The sequence below is a fragment of the Physeter macrocephalus genome, chromosome 4 (assembly GCF_002837175.3).
Source record: "Physeter macrocephalus isolate SW-GA chromosome 4, ASM283717v5, whole genome shotgun sequence".
In the NCBI taxonomy this organism is placed as follows: domain Eukaryota; kingdom Metazoa; phylum Chordata; class Mammalia; order Artiodactyla; family Physeteridae; genus Physeter; species Physeter macrocephalus.
This window is the reverse complement of record NC_041217.1, coordinates 131,238,658-131,257,903: the sequence shown is the minus strand read 5'-3', so window position 1 is coordinate 131,257,903 and position 19,246 is coordinate 131,238,658. Positions and strand designations below refer to the sequence as shown.

Below are 19,246 nucleotides of genomic sequence, written 5' to 3'. Positions count from 1 at the left end.
AATAGCTTCACTGCCATAATTCAAAGAAAAGGGTGGTAAAATATTGGTGCCACAACAATTCAATAGATGTATGTACATTTTGATTTCAAAATGCAAAGAAGGCAATTTACTTTTAGCAGTTAACATGCCCTGTCTGGAATTCAGGGGTTAAAAGGAAAAATGTTAATAAGCACTGTCCTTGGAACTTCACATGCCATTTAATTTCCACAACAACCTCTTCAAGGTATTATTTTACAGAGGAGAAATCTAAAATTAGATTAAATTATCTGCTCAAGTAGAATTATGGTCAGTTGTAGAAAATTCCAAGTTACTTCCACTTCTAATTTTATTTGTCACAATTAGAAAGTGAAAAATAGTGAAGTCGTCTTGATACTCAGTGGAGTTATCTGTTTTAATACAAATCTAGAAGAACATACTATATACTATTTACTGTCAGGGATAAGGGAAATGAATACCTGGCTTCAAGTATTTTCTAGCAAATTCTCTCATAGAAATACCAGAAAGTGTGACAGGACATTAAAAGGAACAGTTCTAGGAGGCCAGACTTATATGTGGTGTCATGGTTAGGTATGAGTTCTTAAAACAACTTTATTATTCTCTTTATTACAGAAAGAACTGACTTTTATCTTGTAGGCTGATTCAGGTATAGATGATGAAAGGCTTACATAAGTTGAACTTGTTAGATTTCAGAAGACAATATTTGAAACCATTTAATAAAAGTTAAATAAATTCACTTTTAAATAATTCAAGCAGATTTCATTTTTCTGAAGATATCCAAAGTAATAGAAAAAATAAGCATACCTGTGGCAGGTAACAGGTAATACTGCCTTGTATAACTGAGGGATCTTTCTGTTTATCAGAGGCTGTAGGGCCTCTTTAAGGCGATGATAGTTTCTCTCCAGTTCCCTTTGATACTCCTTTTGATCTGGCCCAATTAAGCTCTTATTTTTTCTTAAGGCATCCTCACACCTAGGAAAAACAGTGTGTTATCAAAAGAGTTCTGGCATACTTTTAGGGCATGCATATATATATATATATATATATATATATTCACCATGGCGAGGACATTCAGTTTTTCGGTTGTATGTAAAACATCCTCTCTTGCAATTAGGTTTAAAGCAGGGAGCAGATGATCAACAGAGTTTCTTTAAAATCTAACATCCGCTTCCAGTTTTCACAATTGAAAATTATATATACTTTAATATTAAATCTGATACCCTTTTTTTCCCCACATATCACCACCAGACTAAAAGTTCTTTAAGAGATGTAACCGTACTCATTTATGTAGCAACAATGGCATCTTGTACAGTGGTTTGCCTTTATTCAAATGTTTCTTAACAACTGAATAGATCTGATAATATCTTTTATCCAACTTATTCAGATATTTAAGAAAAAAATATCTGGACTCCAATAGATAAATGGAAGAAGCGTGTTTAAAAAAAGTATACATATCAATACTTGTAGAATGCAGCTAGAGTGATACTTAGAGGAAAACATATAGCCTTATATGCTTATATTAAGGAAAGAAGACTAAAACTGAAGAGCTAACAAGCAACTTAAAAAGAACAGAATAAACTCAAAGTATAAGGAAGGGAATAAAATTTTAAAGTATGATAGCTCTATATTAAAAAATGCAAAAGTTGGTTGTCAGAAAAATCTAAAAAAAAATAGACTAAGCTCTGGCAAGAATAAATGAGAAAAGGCCAAGTATCCTCTTCTAGAAATAAAAAATGGGACATAAAGTTAAATACAGCATAAGTTTATAAAGGCACAGAGGATATTACATACAATTTAATGCAAATCTGAAATTCTACTTTTCTAGATCAATTACCAAAAATATTAAGCAAAAAATATGAATAAAATTTATTAAGCAAAAATATGAATAATCCTAAAACCATCAAATCAGTCAAATCACAAATCTACCCACAAAGAAAACATAAACATGCAAATTCTACTAAACATTCTAAGGAAAGATAATCCCTTTGTAACACAACTATTCCAGAGTATATAAAAAACTATTCCAGGGTATAGGGGGAAAAAAGAACTATTCCTGAGAAGAGTTTCAAACTCATTTTTCAAGGTTGGGATACCAAAACCTAATGGGGGCTATAAGAAAATACTTGTAATTCAATCTCACCCATGAAAACAGTTGCAAAACTCCCAAACAAAATACTATGAAACTGTTCTAACACCCTATTACATCCCTACTCCCCACATACAACCCACTTGATAAAATTTAAAAATTTGTCATGATAAACTTTTAGTATAACTACAAACAGGTAGGAACTTCTTTCACCTCATTAAAAATATCTACAAAAACATGAAGAAAACATTATACTCAATGCTGAAAAAATTTCTTTTAGATCAGAAACAAGAAAATGATGCCCTCTATCACTATCCCCATTCAACACAGTAATGGAGGTCCTAAACATTACTGTAAGAAAGAGATTCTACAGACAAATTATTAGAATTAACAAGTGAATTTGGCAGTATTCTCATGTAAAGCATATAAAATTCAACTGCATTTCTGAATGCCAGCAAACAGAAAATATAATTTTAAAAGATACCACTAACAAAAATATAAAAATATTCAATACCAAAGAATAAGTCAAAAGATACGTAAGGCCTCTACAAAAAAATTAAAAAAAAAAAAAACATTCAGAAGATCTAAGTAAACGGAGAAGTATACCGTATTCATGGACTGGAAGAGTCAATTCTCTTCCAATTGATCTATAGATTCAGATTCAGGTTATTATTTGGGGTGGGGTAGAGGGAGAGATACATTGATTCTAAAATTTGAAATTTATATCAAAAGGAAAAGGGCCAAAAGTAGTCCTTGAACAAAATGAGAGGAATTGCTCTATCATATATGGAAGTTTATTATAAAGCTGCAGTAATTAAAACACCATAATATTAGTTCAAGGAGAGATAAGGAAACAGTGGAAGAAAACAAAGATCCTAGAAACAGGCATACAAAATGAGCACTTGATGTGTAATAGTGCAAAGCAGTGGAGAAAGGTAATCTTTGAAATAAGTGGTGCTGGGTCAACTGCACATCCATATGGGAACAGAAATCTGACCCTTATCTTACATCATATTCAGTTACCAGTATAGACAAAAATCAAACTGATCCCTACCTTGAACCATATACAAAAATCAATTTAAGCAGATTTTTTTAAAAAGTAAAAAGGCCTTTTTTTGCCTTCTTGCCCTTTTGTTTAGGCTATATTGAATTTTAGAGATACCATTATATTGACTTTTTAAGAAGTCAACATAGAATGTTACTCTGACCTCAGGTAAAAAACTTCTTAAGACACAAGAAGCAATAGTCATAACAGAAAAGACTGAATCATTTAACTATATTAAATTTAACAACTTCTGTTTATTAAAAAAAAGGTGCTAAGCCCCAAATTCAGAGAAGGTGTCTATGATATTTACAAATGATAAAGCATTACATATCCAAGCATATGTACATACTCTTAGAAATCCGTAAGGAAAAGAATCCAATAGGAAATGGCAAACAAAAACAAAAACAAACACACAAAAAACTTGAACATATAACTTTACATCTTGCACATGCCAAGATGTCCAACCTCACTGGTAATCAGGGAAATGCAAATTTAATCCATAATCACATAATAATTTTACACCCACCCGACTGGTAAAAAACTGTCAGACAATATCAAATATTGGTGAGGTTACATAGCAACAGGAACTCTCTCAAACACTACCGGTGAGAATGTAAATCTGGCTTCACACTTTGGAAAAAGATGTGACATTATCTGGTTGAAGTAGAACCTATGAACCAACAACACTACTCTTAGGTATATAAGCCCTAGGCTATCTCTTGTACATCCAGAAGTAGGTAAAGAAATATCTGAATAGTATTCTTTGTAACTAAAAAACAACAAAAAACAAAAACCAGGAGACAGCCAAGATATCCATCAACAGAAGAATGAATAAATCATGGCACATCCATACAATTAAACATATAAAATAAATAAAGCAACATTTATTATAGCAATATCTCACAAACATTAAAAATAGCAAGTCACAGAAGAATATGTACACTCCATTTATATAAAGTTAAAAAAAATGCAAAACTAGTGTAATAGGGATATATTCATTTATGATAAAACTATAAAAACAATAAGGAAAATGACAAATACGAAATTCATGTAGTGGTTACCTCTGAAGGAAGGGAGGGTGATAATATCAGAAAAGGGCATGTGAGGAGGGATCTCAAAGCAATGATAATGCTCTATTTCTTAAAAGCTGGGTGGTAGGTACATGACTTTTTTCTCCCTATTCTTTAATAGAAAATGTTATAAATACTATTTTGAATCTACTCAAGATTTAATGAAAACAAGTTTTAAAAGATAAGCCCCAAAATATAAAGAGTAAATACAAGAAAAAGTGTTTATTGTTTTTAGGAATAAAAGAATGCAAACTGAAGTACCATTTAAATTGATTAACAAGAGACACCCTATTTAAATGGCATTACTTAAAGTAAGGTGTACTGTGACTAGTACACTTGCATTCTTGGCACTGTTAATATTTAGAACCTTTTTGGAATAGACTACATACATATTAGGGGCCAATAAAAATGTTCATGTACTTTGGCTCAGTCATCTCATGCTTAATATTTTAATTCAACAAAAGAAAAAAGATACATTTGTTAACTATACCACACTTAAATTCAACATAAATTCAGACATTTGATGAGATAATATAACTATTAGAATAACAGTTTTAACTTTAATTGAAAAATAAGAATTTAAGATAATATGTATATTATAACTGAGCTATGGTAAAATATGTATGCATATTGGCATAAAAATATATACACACAAAAATTAAAAAGGCAGTATTGGCTATGACTTGTAAGGTTTATATCATGTAGTTTGTTTTGTTTTTTGCCTTTTTGTTATTTAAAAGGAGAAAACCTTCTCTGTGGTAACCCTTAAGGAGACCTGCAGACTACAGGACTTCATTACCCTATAGTAAATATACACAAAGAGGAGGACATTTGTTTTAGAATCGTAGTCATGGTAAAAATTCCAAAACAATAGAAAGAAAATAAGCATCTATTATTAAATGTCTATGACCTAAAGAAGTACGTATTGTTTCAAGATCATCTGGCTCACAAGCACAGCAGGGATATTTTGGTTCTTATTTGAAACCTCCCAAATAATAAAATTAATGCTAGAAATAAGTCAATTTTATTTTTAAATTTTTATTGGAGTATAGTTGATTTATAATGTTGTGTTAGTTTCAGGTGTACAGCAAAGGGAATCAGTTATTCATATACATATATCGACTCTTTATTTTAGATTCTTTTCCCATATAGGCCATTACAGAGTATTGAGTAGAGTTCTTTGTGCTATACAGTAGGTCCTTTTTAGTTATCTGTTTTATATACAGTAGTGTGTATGTCAGTCCCAATAGAAGTCAGTCAATTCTACAAGTACAAAGCAGCTTTCTTTCTTTTACTAGGGTAGCTCATCTATACCATACATTAGGAGCTATGTTTCCTATAACCAAACCTATAAGGTTGTCTAGCTCAATAATTAGATTATAAAATCCCAGACTTTCCAATGAAGCTATCTGAAGTTTTTAAAAGACATTTACCATGTTCACGGAGGAGAAACTGACAGAAATTCATGACAGCTATTGCAGTGAGAATAAGGAAAATACTGTCTCAAGAGACTTGAACAAGTTAGCATGCCTCATATTTTCCTGACGACAAAACTGATATAAGGGAAACCATAGTTCATAATTTGATAAGAGAAACCATAATAGGGAGTCAAAGAATGGATTCTGACTATGGTTCTGATGCTACTTTGTTAAGTGACAAGTCATCTACTTAATGGCACACAAGGCCCTTACAATCTAATTCCAACCTACTTTCCCAGTGTTTGACTACTTGTTTTCATAGATTGTACAGTTCCAGCTTCACTAAACTATTCATCTTTCTCAGAACAGATTCTGAACTTTGCTCATGCTGGTTTTTTTTGTTTGTTTGTTAGTTTTTAGTATACCCTTCCCCCTCTTTTCTGCCTGAAAAACTAATATTCATCCTTTAAGGTCCATATATAATGTTAATTCCTGTGTGAAATCTTCCCTGACATCATCAAGTAAAATTATCATTCCCTCTTTTGTGTTCATAGTGTTAGTAAAGCAGGAATCAGTATCAAGTTGATGACTATTTTCCCCTATTGTTTCAAAATTTAGTATTTACTGAATACCTATTTATTACGTGCCAAGTATTATTTGTGAAGAAAAGAGTTAATAGCAGGCCTGAGCCTGCTATCCTTAGGTCCTATTTGCAAGGCTGGCCCTTGGTTACTGTCTGGGAATTTGGATTTGGGAAGGGTTCCTATCATACTCAGAAAATAAGAGTGGCTCACTGTGCCTGAACTATTTATACAAACACTATAGTTTCTGCTAAATATCTGCTTTCCTTTTGGGAGTCTGGAATTTTGGTACCTGTCAGAGAAAAGGTGCCTACATGACCAGCCTCCAATAAAAATCCTGGTTGGCACTTGAGTCTCTACTGACCTTCCCCGGTAAACAACATTTCACACATGCTGCCACAACTCTCTGCTGGAACAATTAGCACCTCCTATGTGGCTGCACTGGGAGAGGACCCTTTGAAGCCTATACCTGGTTTCCTCTAGACTTCACCCCCTGTGCCTTTTCCCTTTGCTGATTTTACTTTGCACTCTTTTACTGTAACAAATCATAACCAGGTCTACAACTATATGCTGAGTCCTGTGAGTCCTCCTAGCAAATCATCAAAACTGGGGGTGTTCTTGGGGACCCTGACACCCATGTATTATTTCACCTAATTTGCACAACCTCCCTGTGTGAGGTAAATATTATTATCCTTACTTCATACATTAGAAAACTGAGGATCATAATGATTAAGTGACCTGGAAAAGAGACATAAGATGATAAGGATAAGATCTGAACGTAAAGTTTTTGCTTCCAAGTTTGCGGCTTGTGTATTTTCTGAGGGAAGGGAAACAGAAACTCTCACATTGAATGTTCACAATAAACAACAGCTTTCAAGTTAACAAGTTAAATGTTAAACTAATAATAGTTTCAAGTTGAAAAAATTTCCTGAGTCTAGCCTTTTCTAATCTTTAAAATTTAAAACATGGCATTATATACAGTATTGGGGGGCAGGGATATATATACATAAGGAATAGTAAGTTATACACAGACAACCTCTCATTGTGAACCATTTTCCTATAGTTTCTCTTTTCAATAGTCCCTGAAGACTTTCACTTCAGTCTCAATTTGAATATATTTATGTAGGAAACCTTGAATACCTTTTAGTAAAATCTTTGAAGCAGAGTCGCAATTTATTATGATGTCTGAAGAGCTTTGGGTCACTGGGTATTTCAGACAGGAAAACCTGGGCAACTTCCAAAGGCCCCTGTAAAATAAGAAAATAAAAAGTGTTTTTGTTTTTTATATATTCACAGAGATAGAATTTGCCAAAACCATTTTTCTTAGCACCGAACCAGCTGCATTTAAGCTTGATACATATATGTCTATGCCTATATTAAAACTTTTCAGAGATGGATTCTGACGATACATTTTTAGTTTTTCCTAATGTCAAATCTGTATTCTTGCCCACAGCAATTAACTTATTAGTTCATTTTTCAAAGAAAAAGAGTAGGAGCTAAAGGACTGACTCTTGTATTTATTAATGTATTCTGCCTTATATTTTTTATATTCTTTAATTTATCCTAGATGTAAAAGTTGTCAGGCTACTTACAATCAGTTGTGAGTCCACTGATTATTAGACACTTGATTTTACTAAAACAGCTTCCCTCAGCATTCCAAATGTGTTCCTAATACTGCGAATTAAAGGTGATCTTTTGTAAGTTATGTCATTTGGAAGTAAAACCTCCAAATCACGTATACTTTTAGGGGGTAAAGGTCTTAAAATCTTCATTTCAGTTTTGGTAGGGCATTTTTTGGCTTCATTTCTTTAACCCAAAAAAAGGTAAGATGTATTACAAGAAATCTTACTTGAAGCTTTTTTGGATTTTCCCTTACCTTGGACTATTCACTAATCATCAGCAAAAGAAGCTGAATGAACCCATTACAAGGAGATAATGGGGATGGCTTCTAATCTGCATATGACAAAACAACAATATCTCGTGTACGTACATTATTAAAATTTTCAAAATGATTTCACATTACTTATTTACTATTCTCAGCTCACTGTGAAGGAGACCTGGAGAAGATAACATCAGGGAGTATCTAAGAGAGTAGATATACACACCATGTGTGTAACATGTCGCTCTGAAAATGAGCCCTTCTTTTTAGATCACATTCTTTCAGTACAAGCTTTTAAAGGAAAGGCCATTTTGAGTGAAATCTATCCCTTCTTAACAGAATGTTTCAGAACAGATAGTTAGAAAAACAGGCAGTATAAAAGGCAGGTGTGAAAATTTTTTAATAATTGAGATTATACTAAAAATTTTGTTTTTCAGTTTAACTTTTGCAACTACTTCTAACATATTTTCACTTGCTTTGACACTTATTTGTGATCTCTGTAAAATATAATACTGAAATCATTCAAAATTCCATTTATAACTTAAATCGCACAGTATTAGCAAATGCTCCAACCTGATTCACTGTTGTGCCTACAGATCCCTGGAGTACCATCTGAAGCATTTTGGGGTCTGCTGGATCCTGATGTGTTGCAAATGCCAACTCCTGCGTTTTTTTTTGCATGTCTTCAATAGCAACTTCAATTGGTGTTAAGATGATCTGGGTCAAATAACATCTATTAGGTCAGTGTATTGATTCAAAAATATTTAGTGAGCTTTATATACAATCAATTAAAATAAGAAAAAAGTGGTGACCAATTGTAAACTATTATCTAAAAATAAAATTCCAAAATTTGGATCACTAAATGAAAAATTAAAAAATCAACCTTTTAAAGCATAAGCTAAGGGTGAATTAGGGACTTAGAAGAGAAGCTGAAAATTAATGACTTAAAAATGGGTAAAGTTCTGGGGCTTCCCTGGTGGTGCAGTGGTTGGGAGTCCACCTGCCGATGCAGGGGACGTGGGTTCGTGCCCCGGTCCGGGAGGATCCCACATGCCGCGGAGCGGCTGGGCCCGTGAGCCATGGCCGCTGAGCCTGCGCGTCCGCAGCCTGTGCTCCGCAACAGGAGAGGCCGCAACAGTGAGAGGCCCACGTACCACAAAAGAAAAAAAAAAATGGGTAAAGTTCTAGTATGTTACCACGTGAGGAATGATACACAATGCTATATCCACATTGCTTTCACATGGCTCCAATGTATTTGCTCCACTAATTCTATTTCCCTATTTGGAGACTTACCTCCTCTTTGTGAGTGACATTGACCCTTGTCTTAATATAAGGAAAGGCATGAGAAGTAGTCAGAATGGTCTTCCGTTTGAATTGTTCATGAAGTTCCCCATGGGCACGACCATCTAAAGTGAAGGGTGTACAGTACATGAAACGACGAAGATTATAATTTTTGTCAAAATATGTGATTCTGTCCTTCATCTCATATGTGTCAAAGTATGGCTCCACATAGGTAATCTGAATATATGCCTGGGAAAGGAAAAAGTCCTTCATTTACATTGTGAAATCATCATTCAGTCTTTCCCCCAAAAAATCAGTCTCAAAGATATACCTATGTGTCATTACAGTCTAATCAACCATACCTTGTTAGGATCTAATTTACACTTGTCTACAGGATTAGAATCCTTGATTACTTCAACCACATCCTCTCCAAATCTTTCTCCATAAAATCCCTAAAATAAGAAAAAGAAATCTTTCACATGAAGTTAACAGTAGTAGAAAACAGAGGAGGTCTCTGAGGGAGACTGCTGAGCAAAATCAGGCCATTTAGTAAGTTCTTGTACAACCATGTCAATAATTACAAAATAATAATTATTTGCATTCACAAAAGTTAAATTTAGTCTATCAAATTAGCATGGCCTTAGTCCATACTTATTTGATATTATTCCCATTTACTCATTTTAAATAACACAAAATACAAAAAAAAAAAATTTTCACCACTGAAAATACAGGATTCCACAAGAGGTCCTCAAAAAAAAAAAAACAAAAAGGGAAAAGAAAGCAGAGACAAAAGAAATTCATTATACTTGATGTATAGGATATTAACTTTTATTGAGTTTGATGTAACCTAATTTCTTGCATTCAATGAGCAACCATTCATTTTTCTGAATGATTAATGTAATGTTCCAGAATTTTCAAATAAAAGCATTGACTTGTTGAAGTTTTGTAAAAGTTCAGATTTTGAAAAGGTAACCCTGGGTCAAGAATGTACTGACTTCCATATGACACTGAGTAGGCAGCATGGGCAAAGGATGGACCTATTCAAAAGGAAAAATTAAATCTCAATCCTCAAAGGAGAACGGCCACTCCTCCCTCTAAGATAATTTTTATGACTGAGTAAGTTTGGGAAATACTGTCTCAATATTTCCCAAGACTTACTTAATAGGCTCTTGAAAAACAAAAAGTCCAGCTTAAACCAACTTACGGAAGTTGAGCCCTGTGAAATCACCAATAAGAATACAACATTGAGAAATTAACATCAGCTGAGAATAAAAACTAGCCTAGAGCACTACTTCTCAAACTCTTACGTCTATACAAATCATCTGGGGATCTTGTTAAAATGCAGATTTTGATTCAGATGGTCTGGGGTAAGGTCTGAGATTCTGCATTTCAAACAATCTCCCAGGTGATGTCAATAAAGATTCTGTCCATGGACCACACTTGGAGAACCAAGAACAGAGAAAAGTTGGAAAGGATAACTATAGCAGAAAAGATTGGTTAGTTTCATAAACATTAAAATTAATTATTTATTGTAAAAATTAAGTAGCTGCATAAAGGTTAAGGGATTCTAAGCAGTGTTTTTAAAGTATAATTTCAAGCTTTTAAGTTCTAAAGATTATCTCACTGGGAATCAGTTATGCCAAAAAGATAATGCACTTGGGTCAGAAATACCTTGGGGTTCTAATTCTAGTTCCATGCTTATTAATACCTTATACCTTTTTCAAAATGTGGATAATACTATACATTTCTCCACAAATCACAGTAATTCTGAAAGATATAGGATTTCTAAAATATGTGTGAAAATAGACCCTCAAAAAAATGATTAGATCTGGATCTGAAAGTCTATTCACCACAGAATATACAAATTAAAGATGACATTTTGTGAACCACCACAGCATTCACCTCCAGTCTGTGAGATATCTCTGCAAGTTTGGTTATTGCAGGCTCCTTGTAAACAAATTCCTGTTCATCCAAATCCCCGAACTTGGTTCCATAAAAACCAACACGAAAATAGGTGCCAAACATCCGCTTACCATCCTAGGTGTAGGAAAATAAAGAAACTTTAATACGAAGTCTTTTTGTTTTACACATTTTGTTTAGATTGCTATGGTATAAAATTCTCAAAACATTGCAAAAGTTTTAATTCAAAACTACAGTATTTTATTATTTTTCTAATGAAAGTAAAAACAAAGTAATCTTTCTTTTTTTCATTATTTCTAACTAATAACATTGTGCAACTAGGGCTTTTACCGAATCATATATGACATATATTTTTCAGGGACTGTACCAAGTGATGTCCTCACATAGGTCTATGTTTTTTTTTTTATGTCCATACAATTGAGATAAATTAACTCATTTTCCTTATTGCAAGAAAAGTTGCTTGGTATAAAACAAACTTTTAATTATCCTGAAATTAGAGCATACTAAAGTTAAATTTAAAAACAACACTAATATTTTTAGTTACCATTAGCCTTTATATTATCTCTTTACATATTAAATGAGATCGTAAAAGTTAGGAGCCAAGTATAGCACCTGGCACAGAGCAGACGGTCAGTAAATGTCAAGACCATCCAGAAGCAATGAAGCAAAATATTTACAATTAGTATCCCTCTGCTGATAAAAATATTGATATGTGGAAGAGTAACTAAAAATGGAATAGAAAGAAAAAAATGTATAAATGAAAGATAAAAATTTGAGAAGAGTTGGTTTTCTAAAGTCCCCAAACCACCCACTGCATACATTAACCACACATTCATCCCAAGTACAATGTACACTAAGGTCACCTGAACTCTTACACAGCACACTTGAAAACAAATTCCCTCAATAAAGATAAAATACTTGGAAGCTTTCTATGCAATTCTGACAATTTAGATACAAAGATGTTTCAGAAGGATTTTGGGGTAGCGCCCATATACACAGCCATACATGAGTGTTTATATACCTCTGAATTCTCTTTAAGCCTAGTAAGTTTGACACTTATTTTTCCTATATTGACTTCTTACTGCAAAGGCAAAAGGGTATGTAAAATAAGTAACAAATGAAACAGATAATAAAGCAAAATGGGAAATTCTGATCCTCAATTTACCAGCCTTATAATAATAATAAAAAAAATACAGTGACTAAAAATATCCCCACATTTTTGTCCAGAAGAAATACAGTTTTAAAGAAAAATGTCTTTGAGCTAAAGAAACTTGAGGTTGCTAATAAAAAAAACTTTTTTCAGTCGCTTCAAAATTTAACAGACATAAAAATTAACTGATTTCTATAGCAAATGAAATCTCTCTAGAGATTCAATGTATTCACTGAATTTGACTGAAATGTATTCAATCAAATTTTGATTAAAACCTTCAATAAGCCAATGGAACAATATAATAATAGCAAATTCTGATATAATCAAGAAATTAAGACCCCACTACCTGGAAAATAAAAAAGGCATTTGAGAAAATTAACAATTTGTGATTGTTTTTTTTCCAAAAATGCCATAAATGTACATATTTATTTATTTTTTAAAACCACAAATATTAGAATATTGTTATTCTGGCTGTATTCCTCTCAGAGTGTTCCAATTTAAAACCCTATTCTAAATCTTCAATATTATGATCTTTTAAATATTTGAAGACTGCTATCAAAACTTGTTTCCCTTAAACTTTCCAATTCTCAATCATCTTCATATGATAGGAATTACTATGCTGTTTTCATTTTATTCATTTTTCAATGCCACCTTTTAAAGTGTGGTATCCCAGAAATAAACACAATATTGCTGATGTGATCTGATCAGTGTAGAGATCAGTGGGCTCACTGCCTCCCTGGATGTCAACTTAAATTTTATTAATGCAGCTTAAAACTGAACTAGTTACTGAGCAGCCATTTTAAACTCTTTTTGTTTACTTTCTCATACTGACATTCAGTTCAAGGAAAAAAAATTACTGAGTGCTTATAATGTGTTAGCCACTGTTCATCCTCAGGAATAGGAAAATAAAAATAAATAAGACTTACCTCCCCAAGAGAATAAAAAATGTATTCAAATAATTACAATAACAAGGGTTATATGCTATAATAAAAAGTGTATTGAGAAAGGAAAGATAAATCTTGTTAGAGCCAGGTCACAAAAGAGGTGACACACAGGCAGGATTCTACAACTTAAAAGAATGGCTAAGTGGATGTGGGAGGGAAGGAAAGGAAAAAAAGATAAAAAGTCATTAAACAGAATGTATATGAGGGAAACCATTCATCCATTCACATATTTATTGAATGCCTACTATGTGTCAGCAAACTGTTCTAGACATTGGTGATAAATCAGTGAACAAAACAGAGTGGTCAGGGCAGGTGTCACAAAAAGGTGACTTCTGAGCAAAGATGTGAAGGAGGTGTGAGAGTTATTCATGTGGATCTTCTGGGGGAAGTGCATTCCAGGCAGAGGAAAGAGCCAGTGCAAAGGTCCTAGGACAGGAGCCTACCTCATGTGTTTGAAGAATAGGAAGGTGGCCAGAGTGGCTGAAGCAGAGTGTGCAAGAGGGAGAAGATCAGCAGAGAGAAGATCAGAGAGGAGTTACTGGAATTGAAAATGAATGTGTGTGTAGTGGCATGGGGGAGGGAACAGTGATTAAATTTATTTTCAACTTACAAAGGGTTCTCTAGTGTAAAACCATTGACTCTATCATGTTCATGAAAGACTAATCATATAGCTGTACCTTCAAGAAAAACATCACTTCATCTTATTTCCTCTTCAGAGTTTTGGACCACAGGATGATACCCATTTTTCCTTTGAATTAAAAACAGTACACTTTCCTACAATCTAGCCTATATTTTTCTAGCATTACCTTCCTTTAATGTCATGAATTCTTTCTGAACTTCCCATCATTCCCACACTCCAATTTATTCTTCCTTAGCAGTTCTACTTACTGGGTCCACCATCTTGTATTTGATGAAAACTATGTCCCAGACAAGGAAATCCAGCTACTCATCTATCCATGTCTCTAGTGGGTGAAATTGCTATGACAAATTATCTTAAGTCTTTTCTAGTTTTGTTATCTTTATTTAGCAGGAAACATTCAGTTGGGCTAGTTGTATATTTCCACAATGACATCACTTCTAAAACTTCTTTCATCTTCACCCATAGCTCTCCATTATGCTTCTGACTCCATGTTGGATGTTTTACTTTAACCTTTGCTTTTTGTTGCTTTTGTTATTATAATCATACATAATGGCCTGCCTCAAGGAACCCTGACCCTCTGCATGAATGTTAAACTAAAGTGTCTCTGTTCAGTTCACAGGGAGACAATCTGACCTTGCCCACCTGTGAATGGCTGCAGAAAAGAAGAAATTAACACACGCCCTCCCTGATGCTGGCCAAGCCAGGAGATATTTTGCAAAACTAATGGCCTTTTCACTTTACTTCATCACCTCCTCCCCCTCTCTGTTCTATAAAAGAAACTGGCATCCAGACCCTGATAAGATGGTTTTTGGGGACACAGGTCCACCATCTTCTCAGTCTGCCGGCTTTCCAAATAAAGTCGCTATTCCTTGCCTCAACACCTCGTCTCCCGACTTACTGGTCTGTTGTGTGGCGAGCAGAGTGAGCTTGGACTTGTAACACCTCCTTCAAGTTAACTGATTGCCAGATAGGCATACCAGTATTTCACACAGTGGTAATCTCCTTCTCTTCTATTAGATTTATTCCTCTTTAAGAACATATACTTTTATCAGTTTATTTAATCACAGATCTCGACCTGGGAACATAACACCTCTTAGATTTCACAGCTAAATTGTGTTAAGATTTCAAGTAACAGTAATGATAATAATGATGATGATGATATAACAACAACAATAAAAATAATCTCCAACATTTTTAAAGTACTCACTATGTGCTAGACACTGGTTATCCACTTTACATGAGTTATGTCAATTCTTAACACGACTACAAGATACGATTTTTTTTTACCCTTTTTATAGATGAGGAAAAGTAACTTGCCCAAGGTCACACTGCTATTCAGTGGCAGAGCTGAGAATTAAATCCCAATATATCTGACATCTGAGTCCAAGCTCTTAATTAAGCTATTTAATCCCCATATTCTATATACTGGTATACAAACACTAGAACATAAGTATGATCTCTGAACCATCTTTCGCTTCTCTGATGCTTTCCTTGAGAACTTTTGAGAATTTCCTTGAGTAACTGTTTGAGAATTACTGGGTATCTCCCTTCCTATGTTTTGTCTTCCTCTATATTACAACACTGTCCTCTACTGTAATTGTTACTGCATGTTTGCATCTCCTTCCTGTAAACTTCAGTATGAAAATTAGGTTGGTGGTTTACCTACCAGATATAGTCTTCTGATATATCCTACTGCATTTCTTATCAGAAGTTCAATTTTAACCATTATATGTTCCAGTCCAGAAAAAAACAAATCATGTCCAGTATCATCTACAAAGTAAATGTTTGCTGTCTGTATCTTTTTCTCATCAAAAGTAACATAAAAGGCAAACCTAACCAGTGGTACAGCATCATCAGGTGCTCAGTCATGGGTCTATACCAATTATTAGGGAGTCACCAACTATCAGAAAGTACCTCCTCACAGAGAAGTTCTTCTCACTTTCTCTAATTTCCTTAACTTTCTTCATATCTAACTTCACGTCTTCACCTTTCCTGAGGTAAACACTCATGGATGTTTTATACCTACACTGGTCTAGTTTCTTCTTTAGAGTGTCACATTTTTCCACTCAACTACTTGTTTTAAAAGTACTTGTTTTGGGCTTCCCTGGTGGCGCAGTGGTTGAGAATCCGCCTGCTGATGCAGGGGACACGGGTTCGTGCCCCGGACCAGGAAGATCCCACATGCTGCAGAGCGGCTGGGCCCGTGAGCCATGGCCACTGAGCCTGTGCGTCTGGAGCCTGTGCTCCGCAACAGGAGAGGCCACAACAGTGAGAGGCCCGCGTAACACACACACACACACACAAAAAAAAAAGTACTTGTTTTGACTATGCTCTTGGAATTTTTTTTCATGCCCTTCTTTCAGCCCCCTACTCCCCAATCACCTACTAAAATTTGCTGTTTCTCATTCTGCTCTTTCACTGGCTTGGATGAGTTAATTTATCTCACACAGCTTTAGCGTGGATTAAGGCTTATAAAAATTCAACAGAAGCCACTGCACCAGAACTATGGCTAGTATTTCTCAGCATATAAAAACCAAAATATTGGATGGACATGAATATCAACATACTCATGTCCATCCAATACAACAAGTTATGATACAGTTATTTTGCATGCTTCAATCTCATAAATTAGGGTACCCCACTTTTCTTTAGTGACTTAGTAGAGAGAATTCAGTTTAAAAAAGCTAAGCCCACCTTCTCAAGCCTTTCTGGAGACTATAAAATATGCCTATTAGAGTGGTGATATTTCCCCTAGGATGGTGAAATATGTTGTAATCTTTTAAGGAAAAAAAATGGAGACAGTATTATGTTACTATGTTATCAATGGTTGGGGAATGACTATTCTGAAAAATATAAACTTCCATTAATCTACTTCTGAATACAAATTGTTCACTATCTGATAAATGGATAAATGTATCTTTTAAAATAAAATATATAGACACAAAATATGAAATGGCTGTAAGTTTCCATACAGAAATTCAATATTTCTCTTTTTTCTAAAAATAATTTTAAAATGCAATCATAAAGAGAAATTATTAAACACACTTTATTTCCTATTATTTTAAGAAAAATAAATGGGCTTGGGAAAAGAGAAAATAAAGGTAAATACTAAACAGTCATTAAGATACTGGAATTGGCAGAGCAGATAACAGTTACCATGATTTAAGAAGGGTTCATGATTTGTTATTTTGGATGGTAAATACTTTACCAAATTGCTAAATATCAAGTTTTAGAGTTATCTTTTACACACACACACACAAACCCACACATACAGCCCTAAAAAGCTTTGCCAACTCAAATAATTTGTACCAAATCAAGGAGCACGGTAAAAAATGAAATAAAATGCTAATATATAAGCCCAGATAGCGTTCCTCTAAGTCAGGGAGGGAGTATCAATTCAAAGAGCCTTTCTTTAGTGTATCAGTTATCCTTACTGGGTCTCAATCCAGTGAGAGTTCTTTGAGAATACTAGGAAATTAGCTAGGAAACATAGCTTTTAGAAAAAATGAAATTACTGAAGTTTTCCCAGAGTCAAAAAGAAAAATATTCACAAGATAGGAACTTACCACAATAGACAATAGTAAAAGTAGGGAGTAGGGTCAGCAACCAGGGGCAAGAGAGAAGAGAAAACAGAAGCATTTTAATTAGGGAAATTTCAAAACAAATAAGCAGCAAATGGTAGCAAACATACTTTTAAAATGCAAGCATCCATTTAAGTTTTACAAGGGAAAAGCAAAAAACAAACGTGCAACAATTTTAGAAGCTACAAAGCTAAAGGTCCAGTGAAAGGTAGTGACAAGAATATAAACAAGAAAATAAAGTCTGTGCGACTTTTACCATGCAATAAACATGATGACAGAATATTAATATCATAACCAGTGAAAATTATACCTTTCAGGGGTCGATTTAGCATCAAGCAGACTAGTAATAAACTGCTCAGAGGTTTCAATGTATCTTCTTTTATCTACTTTTCACCTACTTCCATTTCATGTTAGGAAATCCATAAGGAACTTTATCACTCATAGATAACCATGTAAAGTCTCTTTATATAAGTCTTAATTGAGCCACAGAAATGAGAAGTTCTATACTAAGTATCAATAAGGTCACACACATTTAATCTGGAGAACTAAGGTAGATGTAACAGTACTGGCTTCATCTGAAGAAAAACAAAAGGTGGCAACTAATTCAGAAATGGAAGAGAATGCAATAGTAACATTTATTCTGAAGGTTTCTAGTTGGATCTCAAAACAAGGATTGAAATGCAAAACCAAACAGAGAAAGCCTAAGCTGTGTAATCAACATAAACCTGACTACAAAGTGAGAGGCAAAGCAGAAACTTTACAAATATACTTAGCTTTAAATAAACCTGGTTTATTAATACCTTGTGTTATACCTCATCAAAATAAATTATTTTGTAGAATTTTAAATTTTATAGAATTCTTTCCTTTACAGAAGGATTTAAAACAAAGGCAATCAATTCTTCCTGGCACTTTTCAGGTAAGATTTGACTTATATATAACTTCATGAGCCTAACGACTCCATAAAGGGAAGCACACATAGTCTTCATGGAACAATAATTATCAAACATTGTCAGAAGATGAGGTCAAATTAAATTTCCAGTTATCTCAATCTCTTTATCCCTCCCTCCAACAAAATTCAAATGACAAAAGTGAATTTCTTTCCTCAGTAGCGCTTATACTCAAGGTGAAGTGACTCAAGATCAAATTAACACATTCTTCCATCAATTCTAAGATGCACATTTCTGGCCCATATTTTAGTATCTCTGTAGTTGGCATTCATCTTTCGACTGATAGGATGTTGTAGTTTAATACACAGGGTATTTTTTTTTCTTTCTTTCTTAAAGGCATGGAAAATAATGGGATGTCTTACAATTGATGGCATCTTAGATCAGATGAAATATTTTTTATTTACACCTCTGAGCAATAACATATAAATCGACCTCTGTAAAATGAGGTGAAACAATATGGTTAAAAAAAGAAATTTGTGTGTAAACGTTGATGAAAGAAAATGCTTCAAAGGATAAAAACAAACTAAGTGATGACAAAGTGGCTCATTTACCAAAGAATCTCATTAGTGTAACATATGGATTTCCATGCACTGCCTACAACCTCTTAATAATAAATTTCTTAAAATAACTTACAGCATTTTAACAAAATTTCTTTGGTTAATGAATTCAGTTGACAGCAGACAGCAACAGAATGCCCACAGCTAGCA

At 33.8% G+C, this 19,246-nt stretch overlaps 1 protein-coding gene across 10 annotated transcripts in view; it reads right to left on the bottom strand.

Annotated features, from left to right (window-relative positions):
* The window catches only part of DOCK7 (dedicator of cytokinesis 7), a 196,979-nt gene that overhangs the window by 3,787 nt on the left and 173,946 nt on the right, over positions 1-19,246 (bottom strand). For 6 of the 10 annotated variants that reach the window (XM_028489312.2, XM_028489314.2, XM_007108126.4 and 3 more), the window contains 6 exons: positions 11,260-11,385; positions 9,720-9,809; positions 9,370-9,606; positions 8,650-8,793; positions 7,338-7,444; positions 802-969 (listed from right to left, as the gene is read on the bottom strand). In XM_028489312.2, the coding sequence (XP_028345113.1) occupies positions 802-969; positions 7,338-7,444; positions 8,650-8,793; positions 9,370-9,606; positions 9,720-9,809; positions 11,260-11,385 (872 nt within the window). Of the gene's footprint in view, positions 1-801; positions 970-7,337; positions 7,445-8,649; positions 8,794-9,369; positions 9,607-9,719; positions 9,810-11,259; positions 11,395-19,246 lie in introns of all 10 variants that reach the window. The other 4 variants (XM_028489313.2, XM_028489315.2, XM_024119674.3 and 1 more) reach the window with 1 other exon arrangement.